This window comes from Chelonia mydas, chromosome 10 (genome assembly GCF_015237465.2).
Source record: "Chelonia mydas isolate rCheMyd1 chromosome 10, rCheMyd1.pri.v2, whole genome shotgun sequence".
In the NCBI taxonomy this organism is placed as follows: Eukaryota; Metazoa; Chordata; order Testudines; family Cheloniidae; genus Chelonia; species Chelonia mydas.
The window spans coordinates 61,199,423-61,217,902 of NC_051250.2; the positions used below are offsets into that span (position 1 = coordinate 61,199,423).

Here is an 18,480-nt window from a genome sequence, read left to right on the forward strand (position 1 = left end):
TGTGTCTTTTGTTGTACAGAAAGCAATTCTGTCAGTATGTTAACATGCTACTATTTCAGAGTGCATGGAAAACAAATTATACTAATGAATAGAAGAAAATTAAGGTTGCGAATTAAACAAAAACACAGACTTCTGTGCCCTGGAAGCTCTAAAACCAGATGGTGTTTTTAGTGGAACTTTATCTTAATTCCATAATGAACTTAGTGTATCCGACCAACTGTGACACTCCTGGGGATACCCACGGTGGTGAGGAAGCCTTGTCGGTCAGTGCCTGCCAAGGGTCAGCTCCCCAACCCCAGCAGCCATGGGCAACATAAGCGCTCCCCTCCAGGTCTACACAGGCCCAGCTCTATCTATACAGGTTAGTGATAGGCTCACTCCAACCCTCAAGCCCCCCGAGTGTCCCCCTGGACTGACCAGGCCCTGATCTACTGGATGCTCACTGAATTCACAGAATCTGCTGCTCCCAAAGAACCAGTACACACCAGCTTACCACTTTCACCTCAGGATCATCACTCTGCTTAACACACACCACTTAGATATGCTTATTTAACAACATAGAGTGATTCAGGAAGTAGCAAGTCAAAGTATTGGAAACAAATGGTTGCATGTAAAATAAAATCATAATACGCATTCTAGAACATACTTTAACTAATTACTGTCATGTCTCACGTTGCTCACCACCATTTCTCAGCCAGGTAGGCTGTGATCCCTTTTTCACAAAACAAGCTTGTCTCTGAAGTGAAGAATAGTACATCTCTCCTTGAAATCCCATATACATCAAAATAGTGGTTTGATCTTTATTCATAAACCAGGCCCCCTCCTGCTGTATGTTTCTTTCTATAGATTTTGCAATCTCGTGTCAATTTTGTAACCTTAATTAATTGGTGGCTCCATTGTGAGCTACGCAATGACCAACTAGAGAAAGAAGCGTTTACTTCCCCCATCTGAACAGAATCTATCACAGGGGTCGGCAGCCTTTCAGAAGTGGTGTGCCGAGTCTTCATTTATGCACTCTAATTTAAGGTTTTGCGTGCCAGTAATACATTTTAACGTTTTTAGAAGGTCTCTTTCTATGTCTATAATATATAACTAAACTATTGTTGTATGTAAAGTAAATAAGGTTTTTAAAATGTTTAAGAAACTTCACTTAAATTAAAATGCAGAGCCCCCCGGACCAGTGGCCAGGACCCGGGCAGTGTGAGTGCCACTGAAAATCAGCTCGCGTGCCACCGTTGGCAGGCGTGCCATAGGTTGCCTACCCCTGATCTATCACCTTCTAGTGACCTGTCTTAACTTACATACCTTAAAACCATAGTTTTCAGGATAGACACATATCTCCTTAAATATCATTCACATATACATTTTGCAAAGACTGTGATGACCAGTAAGCTACCAGCTCTTGGTAGAGACCTTACATGCCAGCCTTTGACGAATTATTATGCATATACCAACCCCAGGGGATACCTGTAAACCCCCTATGCACCTCTTATGCCATCTGCCAGTTGGCACCTGGATCACACCAACATCATTATAGTTAGCTATATTTTGAGCTTTTGTTAATTTGTCACAACCTTAATATTTAAATATGGGCTTTTGTATATTTTATTCCCTTGCTGGTTTAATAAAATGTAAGGAAAAACCCAAATGTAATTTTATAAAGAATGCAATTAACAAAGTTACATTTCTATTGTTATCACTTGTTTACTCAGGAATGGTTTCCTTGGTCATCTTCAGTAAATTATATCATTTATATTTTACTAATAAAGATTTACCCAAGAGAAACTGTTCCACTTGTTCCAATAGGTATCTTTTCAGGTATAAGACTACTGTATCTGTGTACAATAATTATAAAAATCAGGGGGGTAAGTTACTGTACAAACTGCACACAACAGCTACATTTAATAATTCGATTTATTTTTCTTTTTTAACACTAGATTGAAGTATGTGTTATATTTCTTCATTTTGAGGGAGATTTTCAATACCACTGAAGAGCGATAAATATCTAATGCTCATTTCTGCTTCAGAAAATCTCCTCCTTCAACCATTTGGCTTCACAAAATGTAGTCATTGATAAATGTTTTAAATCCAAATTAAGGAGACTGGATTCTATTTAATTGCCAACAAAATTAAAAAAGTAAATTCCCCAATTACCGGACTCTCAGCCCAGAGCCCTTTGCCTATAGCTATGGCAGACTGAGCCAGCCTCCTTTGAGCGGACTGTACACATTAGTAGATGTAAAGAACCATCTAACAACATGATGGAAAATGTTTATAAAGTCACTAATTTCCAAGCTAATACCTTGGAAAATGACACATTCAGAGCTTCTTTAATACAGCTGGCGTGTCTTAAAAAAATGTCAGGGAGGAGACTGCTCTCCTGCTTTAGGGAACCCTGCAAGCTGAAGCTCTGTTAAATACAGAACCATGTTTGGCCATGTCTAGACTGGGGATTTGCCCCAGTTACAGCCACTGCTATAGCTGCAGCAGTGCACCCCTTAGTACTGATAGAAAGAGCCACTATTTGTTCCCTTTGCTGGAAAGTAGGGTAAGCTATTGGTGCAAATTGCTGCTTTCCTTGTCTGTCTTTGGGGCACACACCAGTGCAGATATGTTGGTGCTTGGCCACAGACTGGGAATTTGCCTCAATTCCAGCAAAGCAGAGTAGAGATACAGCGGCGTTTGATCAGCCATGGGTGGGCAAAATCAGGCTTGAACAACATCTCGGGAGCAACTGTGTGGACAAGCTCTGGCACTCCTCTCTGCTGGTTTTCCAGCCAAGTTGAGGGCCACCACGTTTACCCACCGTTTGAGCTAAAGCATGGGACGCTCGTGGTGAGCCCGAGCGCGGTCAACCCATGTTAAAACAACTTTCACAAACGGGTGCTCGGCTCCAAGACTCAGCTACGAGGCGCCCTCAAGTCCCTGCCCAGTGCTCTAGCCCTGCTCGGAGGCACGTCCCCTGTGCGTGGTGGGGGAAATGTCTCCGCCGGGGGAGGGGGGTCTCTGTCCAGGGGGGTGGGGAGTGAAGCTGGGTTGGTGTCTGTTCGGGGGGGGTATGAAGCCCCCCGGGGGGGGAGGTGATCTCCGCATTGGTCTTTGTTGGGGGGGGGGGGGGGGTATGAAGCCGGATTGGTCTCTGTTCGGGGAGGGAGGCGTATTTAGCTCTGTGGGGGGGTGAACTCTGGACTGGTCTCTGTTGTGGGGGGTATGAAGCCCCCCGAGGGAGGTGAACTCCGGATTGGTCTTTGTTTTGGGGGGGTATGAAGCCGGATTGGTCTCTGTTCGGGAAGGGAGGCGTATTTAGCTCCGGGGGGGGTGTGAACTCTGGACTGGTCTCTGTTGTGGGGGGTATGAAGCCCCCCAAGGGAGGTGAACTCCGGATTGGTCTTTATTGTGGGGGGGTATGAAGCCGGATTGGTCTCTGTTCGGGGAGGGAGGCGTATATAGCTCCGGGGGGGGGTGAACTCTGGACTGGTCTCTGTTGTGGGGGGTATGAAGCCCCCCGAGGGAGGTGAACTCCGGATTGGTCTTTGTTGTGGGGGGGTATGAAGCCAGATTGGTCTCTGTTTGGGGAGGGAGGCGTATTTAGCTCAAGGGGGGGGGTGGGTGAACTCTGGACTGGTCTCTGTTGTGGGGGGTATGAAGCCCCCCAAGGGAGGTGAACTCCGGATTGGTCTCTGTTGTGGGGGAGTATGAAGCCCCCCGGGGGGCAGTGAACTCTGGATTGGTCTCTGTTGTGGGGGGGTTTAAAGCCCCCCCCGGGGGGGTGAACTCAGGATTGGTTTCTGTTGTGGGGGGGTATGAAGCCCCTCGGGGGGCAGTGAACTCCGGGTTGGTCTCTGTTGTGGGGGGGTATGAAGCCCCTCGGGGGGGTGACTCGGATTGGTCTCTGTTGTGGGGGGGTATGAAGCCCCTCGGGGGGGGGGGAATGAACTCGGATTGGTCTCTGTTGTGGGGGGGTATGAAGCCCCTGGGGGGGGGAATGAACTCGGATTGGTCTCTGTTGTGGGGGGGTATGAAGCCCCTGGGGGGGGAATGAACTCGGATTGGTCTCTGTTGTGGGGGGGTATGAAGCCCCCGCGGGGGGGGAGGGGGAATGAACTCGGATTGGTCTCTGTTGTGGGGGGGTATGAAGCCCCCGCGGGGGCGGGGGGGAATGAACTCGGATGGGTCTCTGTTGGGGGGGGGGTTGAAGCCCCTCGGGGGGCGGAATGAACTCGGATGGGTCTCTGTTGTGGGGGGGTATGAAGCCCCCGCGGGGGGGGGAATGAACTCGGATGGGTCTCTGTTGTGGGGGGGTATGAAGCCCCCGCGGGGGGGGGGAATGAACTCGGATGGGTCTCTGTTGGGGGGGGTATGAAGCCCCCGCGGGGGCTGAAGCCGGATTGGTCTCTGCCCGGGGGTGGATGAAGGCCCCTGGGGGCCCAGCGGCAGGTCCGGTGTCGGCTCAGGAGGGGCTGGAGCGGGACACACCTGGCGCGGCGCCGCCCCTCGGCCCGCCCGGGAGCTGCCAGCTGCGGAGCGAGTCGGGCTCCTTCCCCGAGGCGCGGAGCAGCGGCCCCATGGCGCTGGCCGAGCTCTACACGCAGGTGAGCCGGGCGGGTGCGAGCGAGGCGAGGGGGCCGCGGCGTCCCTCCAGCGCGGGGCCCTACTGCCCCCGGCCCCTCCCCTGCGGGCTGGGGAGCGAGGGGCCGCGGCCGCGCTCAGGGCAGGGGCACCTGCCGCTCTGGGAATGGACGGAGGGGAAAAGTTTCTGCGTGGGCAGGGCGAGCCGGCTGGGCCTGGCCCCCGGAGCCCCGCCGCGCCCCCAGCTTGGGGCGCAGGGCAGCACCAGAGGGTCCCTGGTCCGGAACTCGGGTCAGTGGGGCTGGGGGTGCTGCCGCCCCCCCCCGGCTTGAAGTACTAATAAGAACCACCGAACACATGGTTTCCATCAGCAGCCCCCCCCCCCATTGTTCCTGCACCCCTGACTCAGGTTATACTTTGCCTCCCAGGTATGGGGCTGGAGAGTAAATGCACAGCCTTGCCAGCCCTAGTCCCTCAGAAACCGGGAGTCGAGCCCCCCCAAAATCACGAGATTAAAAGAAAACCCACACCCACCTTTTTGGGTCTTTGGAGCTGCCTTCTGTTCTTTGTGCTCTAGGCTTCTAAGCTTTTCTCTGCAACTATGAAAGCTGGAAAAGGAGGGGGGGAATCCTGGTCCTTTCAAAGTCCATGGGAGTTTTTCCATTGACTTCAGTGGATCCAGAATTTCTCCGCACCCCCCCCCCCCCTTTTAAATGAAAGCTAGGCTTCTTACATGATCACAGGACTCCAGGAACTGGGGCATTAAGAAAAGCACCTGATATTGTGAGAGATGCCCTGAATTTATGGTAGGCTGTTGAGATTTAAAACAAAAAACAAACAAACAGTTATAGGAAAATATCATGATTTTTCCAATCATGATTTTCACCCAAGAGGCTGGTTTTAATAACTAGCTATGATTTACCACTATCCTGGGACTAAACAGGGCTAGTAAACCGCAGGTTTCTGTTATTTCTATAGGTTATTTATTAAACTAAAATAAGGACACAGTATCACTTAGAAAGGCGCTCATTATCCTGCCTGGATGATTCTTCAAGTCTGACTGCCTGCAGAATTGCTTTACTAAATAAGCCAAACATTTACACAATTGTATAGAGCTTCAGCTAGGCAAGAATAATGAAACAGAAGTGAAATGCTGTTGTGAATCATGAGACCTGGCTTCTGTTCCCAGCTCCTGACAGGGAAATGAGGTTTGGCAAGTCACTCCACTTCCCTGTTCCTCCACCCTTTCCCCATCCATAAGCATTATCCACCTTTAGATCTAGGGAAAAGTACACTGCAAGTGCAAAGTGTTTTTTACCATTATGATCACTTCACAGTTTGCATGCTGTGGGGCCAGTTCTCAAGTCCAGTGAGTTTGCTTTGCCCTAGAGACAGAAAACAGAACATAAATCCAGCGGATCCAGTTTTGTGAGGGATTCCCCTTGTTTGGAGGAATCCTTGGGTGCAGCTTCCTGGCTACCAGTGCACGATCCGCAGACAAGTACATCATTGACCAGGGATATTATGGTGATAGTGGGCCAGCCAGGAGACTGGTTTTAAGGGGCTAACTATCTGATCCTGTATGGAAAATTCTCTGTTCCTAATACAGAGCTGTGCCCTCACTTAGGCTGGTGTGAATACTGAGTAACTCCATTACAGTCAACAGAATTACTCTAGATTCCCATCATTTTAAACAAAACAGGATTTGGCTTCCCTAGATCATTAAATATTGATTACTTTTTCCTCACAAGTAGTGTTTAATACATTATACTGAACAGCTATTCCATAACTAAATGTATTTGTAATTATTTTCAGTAAGCTAGTGGGGAGGCTTTTAAATATCGAAAGAACGGAACATACATTATTTTTGAATCTTTGGTTATTTTCCACTCAGTGCCTCTAAATAGGTTTTTAACCTGGCTTGATCAGGAGCTGAGGAAATTTTTACTTAAACCATGTTTATTTACTTGTTACATTGTTAAGGTCAGAAAAAAAAATAAGGCTTAATATTTGAATATTAAAATAATATTTTTTATTATTCAGCTCTGATTACGCAGTCGGCACTATAAAAGACCTAAAGAAAGAAATCTGTCTCAAAAATCTTAATCTAAAACACATCCATAAAACCCACTCCTACAAATGCTTAAGTAATTCCTTAACTTTAAGCATGTGAGTAATCCATTTAGTAAAGCATGTGCATAAGTATTTGCAAAATAAGGCCAACAGCCATAGATAAGACAAGATGCACTAGGAAACCCATGGAAGTTTTAACTTAGAATATTAAATCAATCTCTCATTCCCCTTGCTGTGGTTCAGTATATTGGGGCCTGGTAGAAGAAATGCCTCTTTAGACATATCTAAAACATAAAACATTTAGCTATATCCAAGACCAAGACACAATCTGGCACAATTTGTACAAAATGATCGTACTTGCATTTGTTATTTTGAAAAGTAGTATATGTGAATTGCTATTCTGACGATGAACATATAGTTCTACAGTTAAAAGTGTGACAGCCAGACATGTACAGAAAATTTTAACATGACTAATGAGACAAAATACAATCAGCATCTAAGGAGCAGGATAAGGGTAATATCAGTTTACAGCTCTATAAGACTCATAAGAATGCAATTAACATTTTTATGTAATTCAAAAAAGAAAAGGTAATAGGGGTAGCTCAGTGGTTTGAGCATTGGCCTGCTAAACCGAGGGTTGTGAGTTCCATCCTTGAGGGGGCCATTTAGGGGATCTAAAGTTTCTGAACAGTATTTCATCTCTTCTTGCTTCAGTATAGAACAGAAGAAGAATTACGATTTACTATTGCTTACTATGGGAAGGGCATCTTTGGGTTAAAGGCGCATTGGCCAGAGACACTCATATATGTAGCTGTGTATGTTTTAATTTGTTTGTTCAAGTTAATGCAGTTCATTCCAAGGGTATGCAGTTGGTTCCTCAGATAATTTTTGAAAGCTCTCTCATGTATCAGATATCATATACATGAATTGAAGTAATCTAAGTAGGCTTTAAAATTCCTAAGTGGGTATCATGGAAGAGTACTTTTATTTGAAACTTTTGATATTGTTGTATTTGGGGGAGTATAAGGCATTTATTTATACAGAAGTCCCAACAAGCTAAACTAGTCATTCAGGCAATTCTGAAATAAGTACCTTGAAATACAGAATATCAGCTCTCACCTTTGGGGTAAACTTTGAATATAATTGGTCATTCATGAAGCTAAAGGGGAAATTTATTCTTCAAAATGTAAACTGAATTTTTTGTTTGTATAATTTACTTCCTGTTTTTTCACCAGTCACTATAATTTCATGGTAAATAATTTGTCTGTTTAACTTTTTTCTTTAAATAATCAAGGTAAACACTGTGTCTGTGTATTACTAACTTATAATCAAATATCTCTGTTCTGCCATAATAAATAATATCATTACAAGTTTACCTCTAGATCTCTGGACTGACTATTCATCTTATTACTTGCACATAAGTAATTCTTTACATATTCATTCATCTTATTACTTGCACATAAGTAATTCTTTCTGAGTGGCTGTAATTCTTTGAGTGGCTAAAATTCTTTTTGAGAACCTAAAAGAACACAATCTATTCTTGAATCCAGCATAGTGTCATGCAGGCGGGGGAAGACTGGGTGTAACTTTAAAGGAGAATAAGTAAACTCTCTGTGTTTACTTGTAAGGTAGGGTTCAATTAAACTGACCTTAAGCTGGCTGGTTACATTTACCAATGGAGGCACCTGGAACTGCAGGGACACTTTCTGAAGAATACTTTGGTCACATGCTTTTTTTATTCTTTACATAAGCATAGTTTAGTTTCTCACATAAGATCACGCTCAATCTAGGCTAGGCTGTTTGATTATAATATTATTGGTCTGCTTAGAATAATATTTATTAAAATGCTCTTTTAGCATATATAAATATGTATACAGTATCTTAAATACCCATGAAATCAACATACGTGGCAATGATAAAAGTGAAAGTCTAGCCCAGTATTTCAAGACAAGGAGCTAGTTAAAATTTCTTCTTCGTATATCTTATTACACAACACCTTTTATTTGGGTATAAAATGTGTCAGTAATTTGATTTGGGGGTTATCTTTAATCACTTAGGCAAAAATATTTTCCCTACTGTGGTTTGTAGTTGATCAAGAAAGACTTCTGTGACTTTGCAAATCTTCTTAATAACGTGCAAAATGTTCCTTATTTTGTGGGCATCATCAAATGGACTCATGAAGGGCATTGGAAGTTTGAAAGGTGTTCACCAAATGATATGTGTGGTGCCATCAAGTTTCTTGATGATGGTTGTCAGGGGTTAGATGCAGGGGGAAAAGGTGGTGATACTCTTCTGAGCTTCACCCACAAAATAATCTCTGCCCATGCAAGTCACCAAAATAAAATGCTACTCACAAGATTATGCAGATATTCAAAATATTGTAGGTTCCATGAGGCTCCTTGAGCTTGCTCCCCCTTGGGAGGGATTGAATATGTCCATAGATTCTGGTAGGCTCCTGGGATACCACCTGATTAGAGGAAAAGAAGTGAACTCCCCACTTCAATGGGAGTTTTATCCTGTGGCAAGAAAATAGGGCTCCAAGATCCTATTTTTGCCATTGCCACGTACCTTTTGAGAGATCTTAGGCTAGTTACTTAATCTCTCTATGCCTCCGTTATCCCCTCTGTAAAATGGGCACGATGATACCTACCCCATAGACATATTTTGAGGCTTCATTCTTTTAGGGTTTAGTGTTTGTAAAGTGCTTCAGGATCCTTGGCTAGAAGACATTATGGAAGTGTAGATTACTGTCATGATACTGTATTTCTTATGTCACTCAAAGAATAGAAGTAGAGATTTGATTGTTTTGTCAGTGGTTAGTTTCAACTCTTGTTTGGTTTCACACATCCGATTTAGTGGCAGTAATCAGGTAACAGAATGCCTCTTAGTTTAAATGAATCAGCAGTAGATAATTCTTGTTCCCTGGCTGCTGTCACAGATATGGGTACTTCAGATAAGAATTTTCTCACCTTAGTCTGTTGCTAATTTTGCTTGTTCTTTCAGTGAAGTCATAATGCTGTTGTGATTAACATCAGTCTGTTGCTATGGAGATGACTATGATGTCATAAACAAAGCATTATGACGTCACAGGAAGAAGAGAGTCTGTGCCAGAGCAAACTCCAGTATAAACAACAGAGATAATCATGTCTTTGATAATTATTTAAAGTGGCAGTGGATATTATTATAAATGTAGAACGGCATTGGTTCTAAATGAAATTCTCTAATAAATACAGTAGTTCAGCGCGCGGGAGAGAGAGAGATGGTATATACTCTATACTGATGGCAGCTGGACGCACTCCTACTTTTGTTGTATAACTTGAGTTTTATACTTTTAAGTGAGTGTTTATATAGGAACATCTGCACTGCTTAACCCTTAGTCTCATGCCTAAAGCATATTTAAGATATACAGGTATCACAGCAAGTTGTTATATGTTGGTAATACTTTGCACCTAAGTAGCAGTATTACTTCTGAGGCACTCAGAACACTTCAATAAACATTGTTTCACAAGTCTTCTACAAAGAATTTTGTTCAATTCTTTAAACAAATAAAGACATCCTGTTCAGCAGCGCACATCAAGCATAAGGTGCTTTTAGGGCAGAGTGCTTTAACTCTGGGGCTGAGCTAAAATGCCTAAAGTGTGAAAGATTCCTGCTGAACCAGCTGGCCTTATGGGAGCTAGCTGGCTGGTTATAAATAGGGAAACCAGCCAGCAGGCTTTGAAGTCTGTCTTCAGGGACTGGAGAGATTATTCTGTGGAGCTTGTTCTTTAATCATGTAAAAAGAAAAGTAACTGTATAGGTATTTTCTTTTTCAAAATGTTTCCTAAGTTAAATCTCCCCTTACGTTATTTTAACGAAGTGATCATGTAAATCCTACAGAATAAGACTCCTGGATTTGTGTAATACATACATATTTATAGCAGAGATACTTGTGGTTCCTTCTTAGAATCAGAGCTTCTGCTATAAGCATGATTTTACTCTCTTTTCAGAGTCCTTAATTGAGAATGATCTGCTTCCTGCTATCTGTTTCTGCTTAACTTGAAGCTCTGTTGAGCCAGCACCTCTGAGATCTTTGGATAATTGAGGTTACACTGTATACCTCTTTTATAAATATAATTAAAGCACAAGGCATTTGCCCATGGCAACACAGTAATCCATAGTAGAACCGGGAATAAAACCTTGGAGTCCTGCCTCCCAGCCCTGTATTTTAACCATTAGATCACATTCAAAAGAAATCTGGCAAATGTATGTTTAAGATAGTCTGTTTCTTAAATAGCATCAGAGTTAATGCTTATCTTATTCTTCTGTTGTAGTACAACAGCGTTTGGATCCCTGACAATGAAGAAGTTTGGCAGTCTGCTGAAATCACAAAGAACTACAAAACAGGAGACCATGTGCTTCACCTACTATTAGAAGATGGAACTGTGAGAAAAAATACGCACAGTTATTTCAATTTTTAATGAGAGGCTGGATCAGATCATTGGTCCATGTAGTCCAGGATGCTGTTTCTGACTTTAGCCAGTACCATGTTCTTGATTTTCTTGCAATTTTAGGATTTTCTAGCCAGTTAAAACTGTACAGTAAGTAGCAATCCCCTAAAAAATGTAAAGAGCTTAATTTTACCAGCCAGCGCTTGTCAGTGTATGCTCCATTGCACTGACAAGGGAAAATGGAGCTATGCCAATTATGGAGTTCGCTGAGGAGCTTGTCCATAATTTTTTTGTAAACTCATCGCTTTAGTATATGATTTGTCGTACATATACAGTAGAACCACACTATTATGATCCTCTAATTTGTGACACTACTTTTTTCCAAAATACCTTGTGAGCACCTCCCTAGCCTGAGAATGAGTTATTGTATGTTTCTCTGATTGTCTGAGGTGCAAGGACAGAGATGGGAGCGAAACTCTTTGCAAGTTGTTGTACTGCACCCATCACCTTGGTATCTGTGCAGCTTACAAATTTGTTTATGTGAACACAAGAAGTGTTTCTCTTTCCTTTCCCCATTTTAAAAGGACTACTTTTTAAAAAATGTGATAAAAGCAGAGTTGCTGAAGGAAATATAGGTCAGAAAAGTGGGGGGTTACATTTTTTTCAAAGGGCAATGAGGTCCAGGGTTATTTTGAGCTCTTTGGGAAGCACATTCCACAATCATGCGCCAGTTGCCTCTCCTGCACACACATGTCACTCTTCAGGATGACAGTTCTATTGTTCCAATAGACTGTAGCTGTCATGCAAGGACATGATCATATAGAACAAGGGGCTTCCTTGGGTTATTTGGGTCAATCCAACAGAGGGCTTTGAAGATTAGGGCCCAGATTTTCTAGGACTTGTGGGGAACGAAAAGGTAACTTTATCTCCTCTTTATGTTCCCCATCTAGTCAAAGGTTTGTGATAAGTTAGAGCTGTCTTTAGACGCTAACTTAAGACCAGCTGCCTGTAAGACCATAGGCCATTCCAGCACCTGGGACACCTGGGCAAAAGGACACTCCAGCTACACTCACTTTCCCTAAATTGCCTTTAAACTACTGCAGAGTTTTTTATGTTTAATTTAAACCTCTCGTTCTCTTTATTGATTGAAGAGACTTCATGTAAAAAACTCTTAGTATGTTTCAGTACAATATATTAGAGAGAGAGAAAATAAGCCTTTTTTTTTTTATGAGACATTGAGGGGCCCTATCTTGCATTCCTTGTACACTAAAATGACCATGGATGTCACTGGAAGTTAACTGGTGTTCACGGAATGCAAGATCAGGCACTGATCCATCATCCATGCAACAGTTAGGACAAAGGTAGCCAAAAAGTTCAATATGTATTTACGCGTGCGTTTCATGTAATTTGTATTGTCAGGAATTGAATTACCCTGTTGATCCAGCACCTTTGCCACCACTACGAAATCCTGACATACTTGTTGGTGAAAATGACCTCACCGCACTTAGCTATCTCCATGAACCTGCTGTTCTACACAATCTTAGAGTTCGTTTTGTGGAGTCAAAACTTATCTACACTTATAGTGGTACGTAAAAACAAACCCAGGGTTTCAGGTAAACAAACGAAAAATTTAAAAAAGTTTAAATTCTTGCTGCTGAAAGTACAATAGGATCAGAATTGTTTTCCTGTAATTTGTTAATTAAGTTTCTTGAAGCCAGGGTGATTTATGCATGAATAAGGACTGCTTCAGTGATCAGGCCCTTGCGTAGTGGTTAGTTCAGATATGAGTATTTTTACAATGCAGCAATTTAGTTGAGGTTCCTAGTTTCAATATCTTGCCTTTTGTTAGATGTATCATCCCATTTTCTACAATACCTGATTTTGTACTGTGTATTTTTTCATAGGAATCATTTTGGTTGCAATGAACCCCTATAAACAGTTGCCAATATATGGGGATGCCATTATCCATGCATATAGTGGGCAGAACATGGGGGATATGGATCCACATATATTTGCTGTGGCAGAAGAGGCTTACAAACAAATGGCAAGGTACTTTCCGTTTTCATTTGTTTAACACTTGTTTCTTCTAAAATATAATTCAAAAATCTGATGGCAAATAATGTAACCAAATAATAGTAATTGAATTTTGTTTTGTAAATGTCCAAGCAGCTAAGATTCCTTTTGTCTGGATAATTTCATGCAGCCCACCCTCAAAGAGAAAAGAACCTTGTAACCTCTGAGGAGAGGTGCTGAGGGGTAAAGAGTTTCTGGAACTTACTTCTTAATACCTCTCATGGGGAAAGGACAAAGGTGGTCCTAGCTCAGTGATTTGTGTTGACTACAGCCTGCAAGGGACAAACAAAACAGGAGAAGCTAAAAGACCAAGGAGAAGATGAAAGCTGGCAGTGGTGCTGGTCACAATAACATTTATCCCATGCATATATATATTTAGACTAGCAAGATATTTAAAATCTCCTTCTTATCGTTCTGTTTTAGAAACAACAGGAATCAGTCTGTTATAGTCAGTGGAGAATCAGGAGCTGGAAAAACTGTGTCTGCTAGATATGCTATGAGATACTTTGCCACAGTCAGTAAGTCAAACAGCAATGCGCACGTGGAGGATAAAGTACTGGCATCCAACCCAATAACAGAGGTAAATTTAAGGATGAAAGTAAAGGGACTTTATACTCATTAAAGGCTGAATCCTGAAAGTTGCTGAGCTCCTATGGTAGAAGTCAATGAGCATTCCAGGTATTCAGTAACTCTTAGTAAACTGTATACATATTAAGAGCCCAGTCCTGTGACATGCTCTGCTACGTCAAAAATATTCAACATATATGTGCACTTTTTTCCGTGTCACAAATATGTTTAATTTTCTTGCCTATGTGAAGTATTGAGTATAATGTATATAACTGTATCCAGTGGGCTATACTTATTGTTTTATTGCAGTTTTGTGCTGTCACACTTTTCATCTCACCATCTTCTCCTTTAACCACCTTTTAAAAAAATAAATTCCTTCTTTTCTAACTGGAACCATCTGTAATAACTCAGCAACAACACTATGATAATGATAATTGTAGGTGGTCTTGAACTCAGTCTAAGTGATGGCAGATGGAAATCCGTATTAAGTCATCCAAATCACAGGTCTGATTTTTCAGAAGCTCTGAGCACTCACATCTCTCTTCAATTTCTGAGTGAGATTAGAGTCTCAACACCTCTGAAAATCAGGCCACTTTATTTAGGTTCTATATTTTGGAACCCAAACTTGAAAATGTTTGCCTTTATCTTTTTATGTATATTTGAAATGTAGATTTTCAAATTGACACACACACACACGGCATCACAAAGAACTTTTGAAAAATAATCAAATTTTTGTATATTGCACTATGTAGGCGGGTTGTTTTATTATTTTGTCTGCACCAGCAGGAAAGATTCTTGGATATATGGTTACAGGAGAAAAGAAGTGGGTGGTTTTGTAGTTGTGGGTAGAAAAAGGTTGAGAACCCATCCACAAAGGAGACTTATTTATGTTAGTGCTTAGTTTGTATAGAGTTGCGTTTAATATATGCATGTTACTTTAGGCTCAGAGTCTCTAGACAAACAATTTCCAGACTTGTTTCATAATAGAACATCCAGATCCCATTTCTGGATGTTCGGATTGATCCTTAGATGCATAAATGCCCAAAGTTGTATGTGCCTAAGTCATATTTTGAGAGAGTTACTCCTCTTTAGATGTTCACATTTGAAAACTGGACAGCATGAATGATTCTGTTGACACAAACTGGGCATTAAAGAGGTTCACCATGTTCATAGGCTGTAGGCAATGCGAAAACAACACGCAACGATAATAGCAGTCGGTTCGGGAAGTACACTGAAATCAGTTTTGATCAGACACACCAAATCATTGGCGCCAACATGAGGACGTACCTGCTTGAGAAATCCAGGGTTGTCTTTCAAGTAAGTGAAATAAAGTTTAAAAAAGCCAACTTCAGTGAAATCACTGTTGTACAACTCTCTTAACTTTGTTAGCATTATACTAAAAGAGGTAAGTGAAGTTTTGCATAATTTGTATTAATCTTAGTGTGTACCTTTGTTTGGAATAGGAGACCAATGTTATTTAGGGATATATATTCCTTCTCTGCTTACACCGTATGGAGGAGAGCAGAAAGGCTCTGATCTCACAGTAGGAAATGCAGTGAGACATTGTGTTCCCACCAATATCATCACATTGTTGTTTTTCTCCTCTCCGAGCCACAAAAATAGAAGTCTGCTCTGTGCGGCCAAGATGGGGGCAGGGTCAAGGTAGAAGGAGGAGGAGTTGTGGGATCGGCTGCTCTGTGCGGTACATTGGCCTCTCTGGGCAATGGAGCTTATTTTAGAGTCATTCCTCATAGTGGCATAAAAATGAGAACTTACTAGGTGGCTTGCGTAGATTCTGAAATTCAGTATTTCAGATTGTGGTTTAGAGCTGACTCTGGGGAGAGAAGGAATGAATGTGCATGGGTTGTGTGTTTCATTTGCATTATTTAAGATGATCTTGGAATACACAATGGAGATGAAGCTGAGGAATTTGATGAGGGCAAAAATTCCCTGCAAGTTTACTTAACAGAAATTAACATTATTCCTTTTTTTTCAACTAGTATAGATGGCACAGCAAACCAGAATGTAACTTCTTTTCCCCTAGCAAAACCTGCGTTGCTTCATTCTCAAATTTCAAGTTGTCACATTGGAGGCTTGGCTAGATTAAGTCACTTGTTTGGACAGGTTTAAGTGGAAGATGAAAGTAAATACTTTGAACCTTCTCAGGTACTGTGGTGATGGGCTATCTAAGTACTTAGATAGACTGCTCTTTAAAGTGAATAGTTTGAGCGATTGACAGACTTAGGCACTATCCAAGCTACAACAGTGTTAAAAAACTTCTATCTAAAGTGAGATTTTGGCAACTTGGTTAACAAAATTTCCACTTCTGGCTTTGGGAGGGCAGAGTGTTTGTTTGGGGTGGCATAATCAACTGAAATTCCTCTCTTATAATAGAAGTTAGATATAAGTGATCAACAATCTCATTAATTTTAAATACCTTAAATGATCAGATGGATTTTTTTATTTGCCCTAATAAAGCCAGTGTTAATAGAAGCACATTGGAAACATAAACCTTTTTCAGTAACACATAATAGGTGAAATCCTTTTAAGGTTAAATTGACAAAACAGGTTGTGGTTAACACTAAACTTTGAGATGCACAAACTGTAGCATTGTGGAATCTTATTTAACCTATTTTTCTAAGGCTCTAATCCTGCAAACACTTATGAATATACTTCACTTTATTCTCATATATGTAAAGTTAAATGTGTGTTTGTGTTTGCAGGATCGGGGCTAATTATGTCAGTCATTAGGGTATTGTGAAATAATGGTGCTAAAGTAGCATGGAAAATATCTGGTGGTTGGTTGTTTTTGTTTAAAAAAACACACACACACAAAACAAAAGATTTTACTGCTTGCTTGTAGTTGTGTTTATAACTTCTCAGGTACTGAGAACAGCTATCTCTGTACCTAACAGATGGTTATAAAAATAGTCTTGAGAGCTTTCCACTTTCTGTGAATAGTGTTTCAGTTAGCACTCCCAAAGGAAGCAGTGCTGATTGCTATATTTGCCAGCCCTTGTTAGTTTTTTACCTGAATCAATTATTAAAGTAACAGCTTTGGCAAAGAACTCTGCACACTGACATGCAGGTTTGCAGAGAAAGTGCACTTGGTTTTGTCACAGCCCAGGTGCTTGCTGAAATCTAAAAGCATATCCATTTTAGCATAGGCAATATTTGACTCAAACTAGATTGCAATAGAATTTACACTTGGATAATCATTCACTCTTCTACAATTATAGTCAAATGCCACACGTTTTCCATGTTTATTTTTCTTTCTCCAGTATAATGGGTTCCTTTTCTTTCATTTGCAGTCAGAGAATGAACGAAATTACCATATATTCTACCAGCTGTGTGCTTCTGCTCTGCAACCAGAATTTAAGCATCTTAAATTGGGTATGTCTCAAGAAAGTAATCTGTTCTTCACCTTTGCAGTGTTACATTTTAAGGGTAGGATTTTCAAGAGCCCTAAGTCTCTTAGAGCACAAATCTTACTGACTTTCAGTGGGACCTGTGGGCCAGCATGTATGTCTACACTGCAATAAAAGTCCTGCAGGATGACCATGGCTGGCCTACGTCAGCTGTCTCGGGCTCATGAGCCTCCTACTCCAGGGCTAAAAAATTGCAGTGTAGACATTTTGGCTCAGGGTGGAACTTGAGACTTCATGGGAGGGGCAGGTCTCAAGACCCAGGCTCCAGCCTGAGCCTGAACATAACGCTGCAATTTTTAGCCCCACAGCCCAAGCCCTGCGAACCTGAGTCAACTGACCCAGGTTCTGAGACTTGGTGCCACAGGTTTTTCATCGCAGTGTCGACATACTCTAAGTTGCCTAGGGTTTAAGCCTTCTTACTGTAGTCAGTGGCAAAGCTTCCATTAACTTCAGAGGTGTAGGATCAGGTCCTTAGGTGTCTTTGAAAATCACACTCTTTATTTAGTGAATATGCTTGTGAAGGATGCCATATTGACAGTCCTGGGGAGTGAAGGCTTCTTTATTTGTCCACAGAGCAGCGACATGGTACAAGCTCCATGTGAGCTTAAACTGCAATCTGGAGGACCAGCCTCAAGAGGGTTTGTCTCCCTACCAATCAATCCTTAGCCCTCTGTTAGATTTCCAAAAGGGGTGTCGGTTAGTGTCAGTTGTACTGGTTTTGTTATGTGGATTCCTGTTTATTTCGGAAGTACACGAAGACAATGAGCTCATTTTAGAAGAACTATCAGATGGTAACAGCTTTCATTCCATTTTCATTCATAGCTACTGGCCTATTGATGAAAGACTCTCTGTACCACTATCAAGTACGTTAATTGTTACAAGTTTTACTTTCCATCTATAGGGCATGCAGAAGAATTTAATTATACAAGAATGGGTGGCAACACTGTTATTGAAGGAGTCGATGACAGAGCAGATATGATGGAGACCCAGAAGACGTTCACTCTACTCGGTAAATGAGAATACTTGGCAACACATATTGATAAACTAGCAAAGCGAGCTTGCCTCTGAAATGACCAATGACAAATAAGTTTTGAAAAAAACTGGGGAGAATGTGTAGTAGTTACCTGCAGAATTGCTGTTTTGCTATTTGCTTTAATGGGACTTGGCAACATCAACTGGCTATTAGCAATTGGTCTTCATTGTTAGTGGTATAAATTACTTAGAGCAAGAGTCTGACTCGGCCTCAGGCTGGCATGTTGTGGAGGAAAGGGAGATAAGGAGTCTTCCTACCCTCTTGTGTGATCTATTGAAGGGCAAAAGTGGAATTGTCCCTGCACCAC

The 18,480-nt window shown here is 41.8% G+C and overlaps 1 protein-coding gene across 1 annotated transcript in view; it reads left to right on the forward strand.

The window, feature by feature from the left end:
- Nucleotides 1–4,450: 4,450 nt before the first annotated feature.
- Nucleotides 4,451–18,480, forward strand: part of MYO5C (myosin VC) — a 58,260-nt gene continuing 44,230 nt past the window's right edge. The window contains exons 1-8 of the mRNA XM_037911199.2: nt 4,451–4,592; nt 10,956–11,066; nt 12,492–12,657; nt 12,977–13,121; nt 13,569–13,725; nt 14,886–15,029; nt 17,024–17,105; nt 18,042–18,149. Coding sequence (XP_037767127.1) covers nt 4,566–4,592; nt 10,956–11,066; nt 12,492–12,657; nt 12,977–13,121; nt 13,569–13,725; nt 14,886–15,029; nt 17,024–17,105; nt 18,042–18,149 — 940 coding nt within the window. The 5' untranslated portion in view covers nt 4,451–4,565. The remainder of the gene's footprint in view (nt 4,593–10,955; nt 11,067–12,491; nt 12,658–12,976; nt 13,122–13,568; nt 13,726–14,885; nt 15,030–17,023; nt 17,106–18,041; nt 18,150–18,480) is intronic.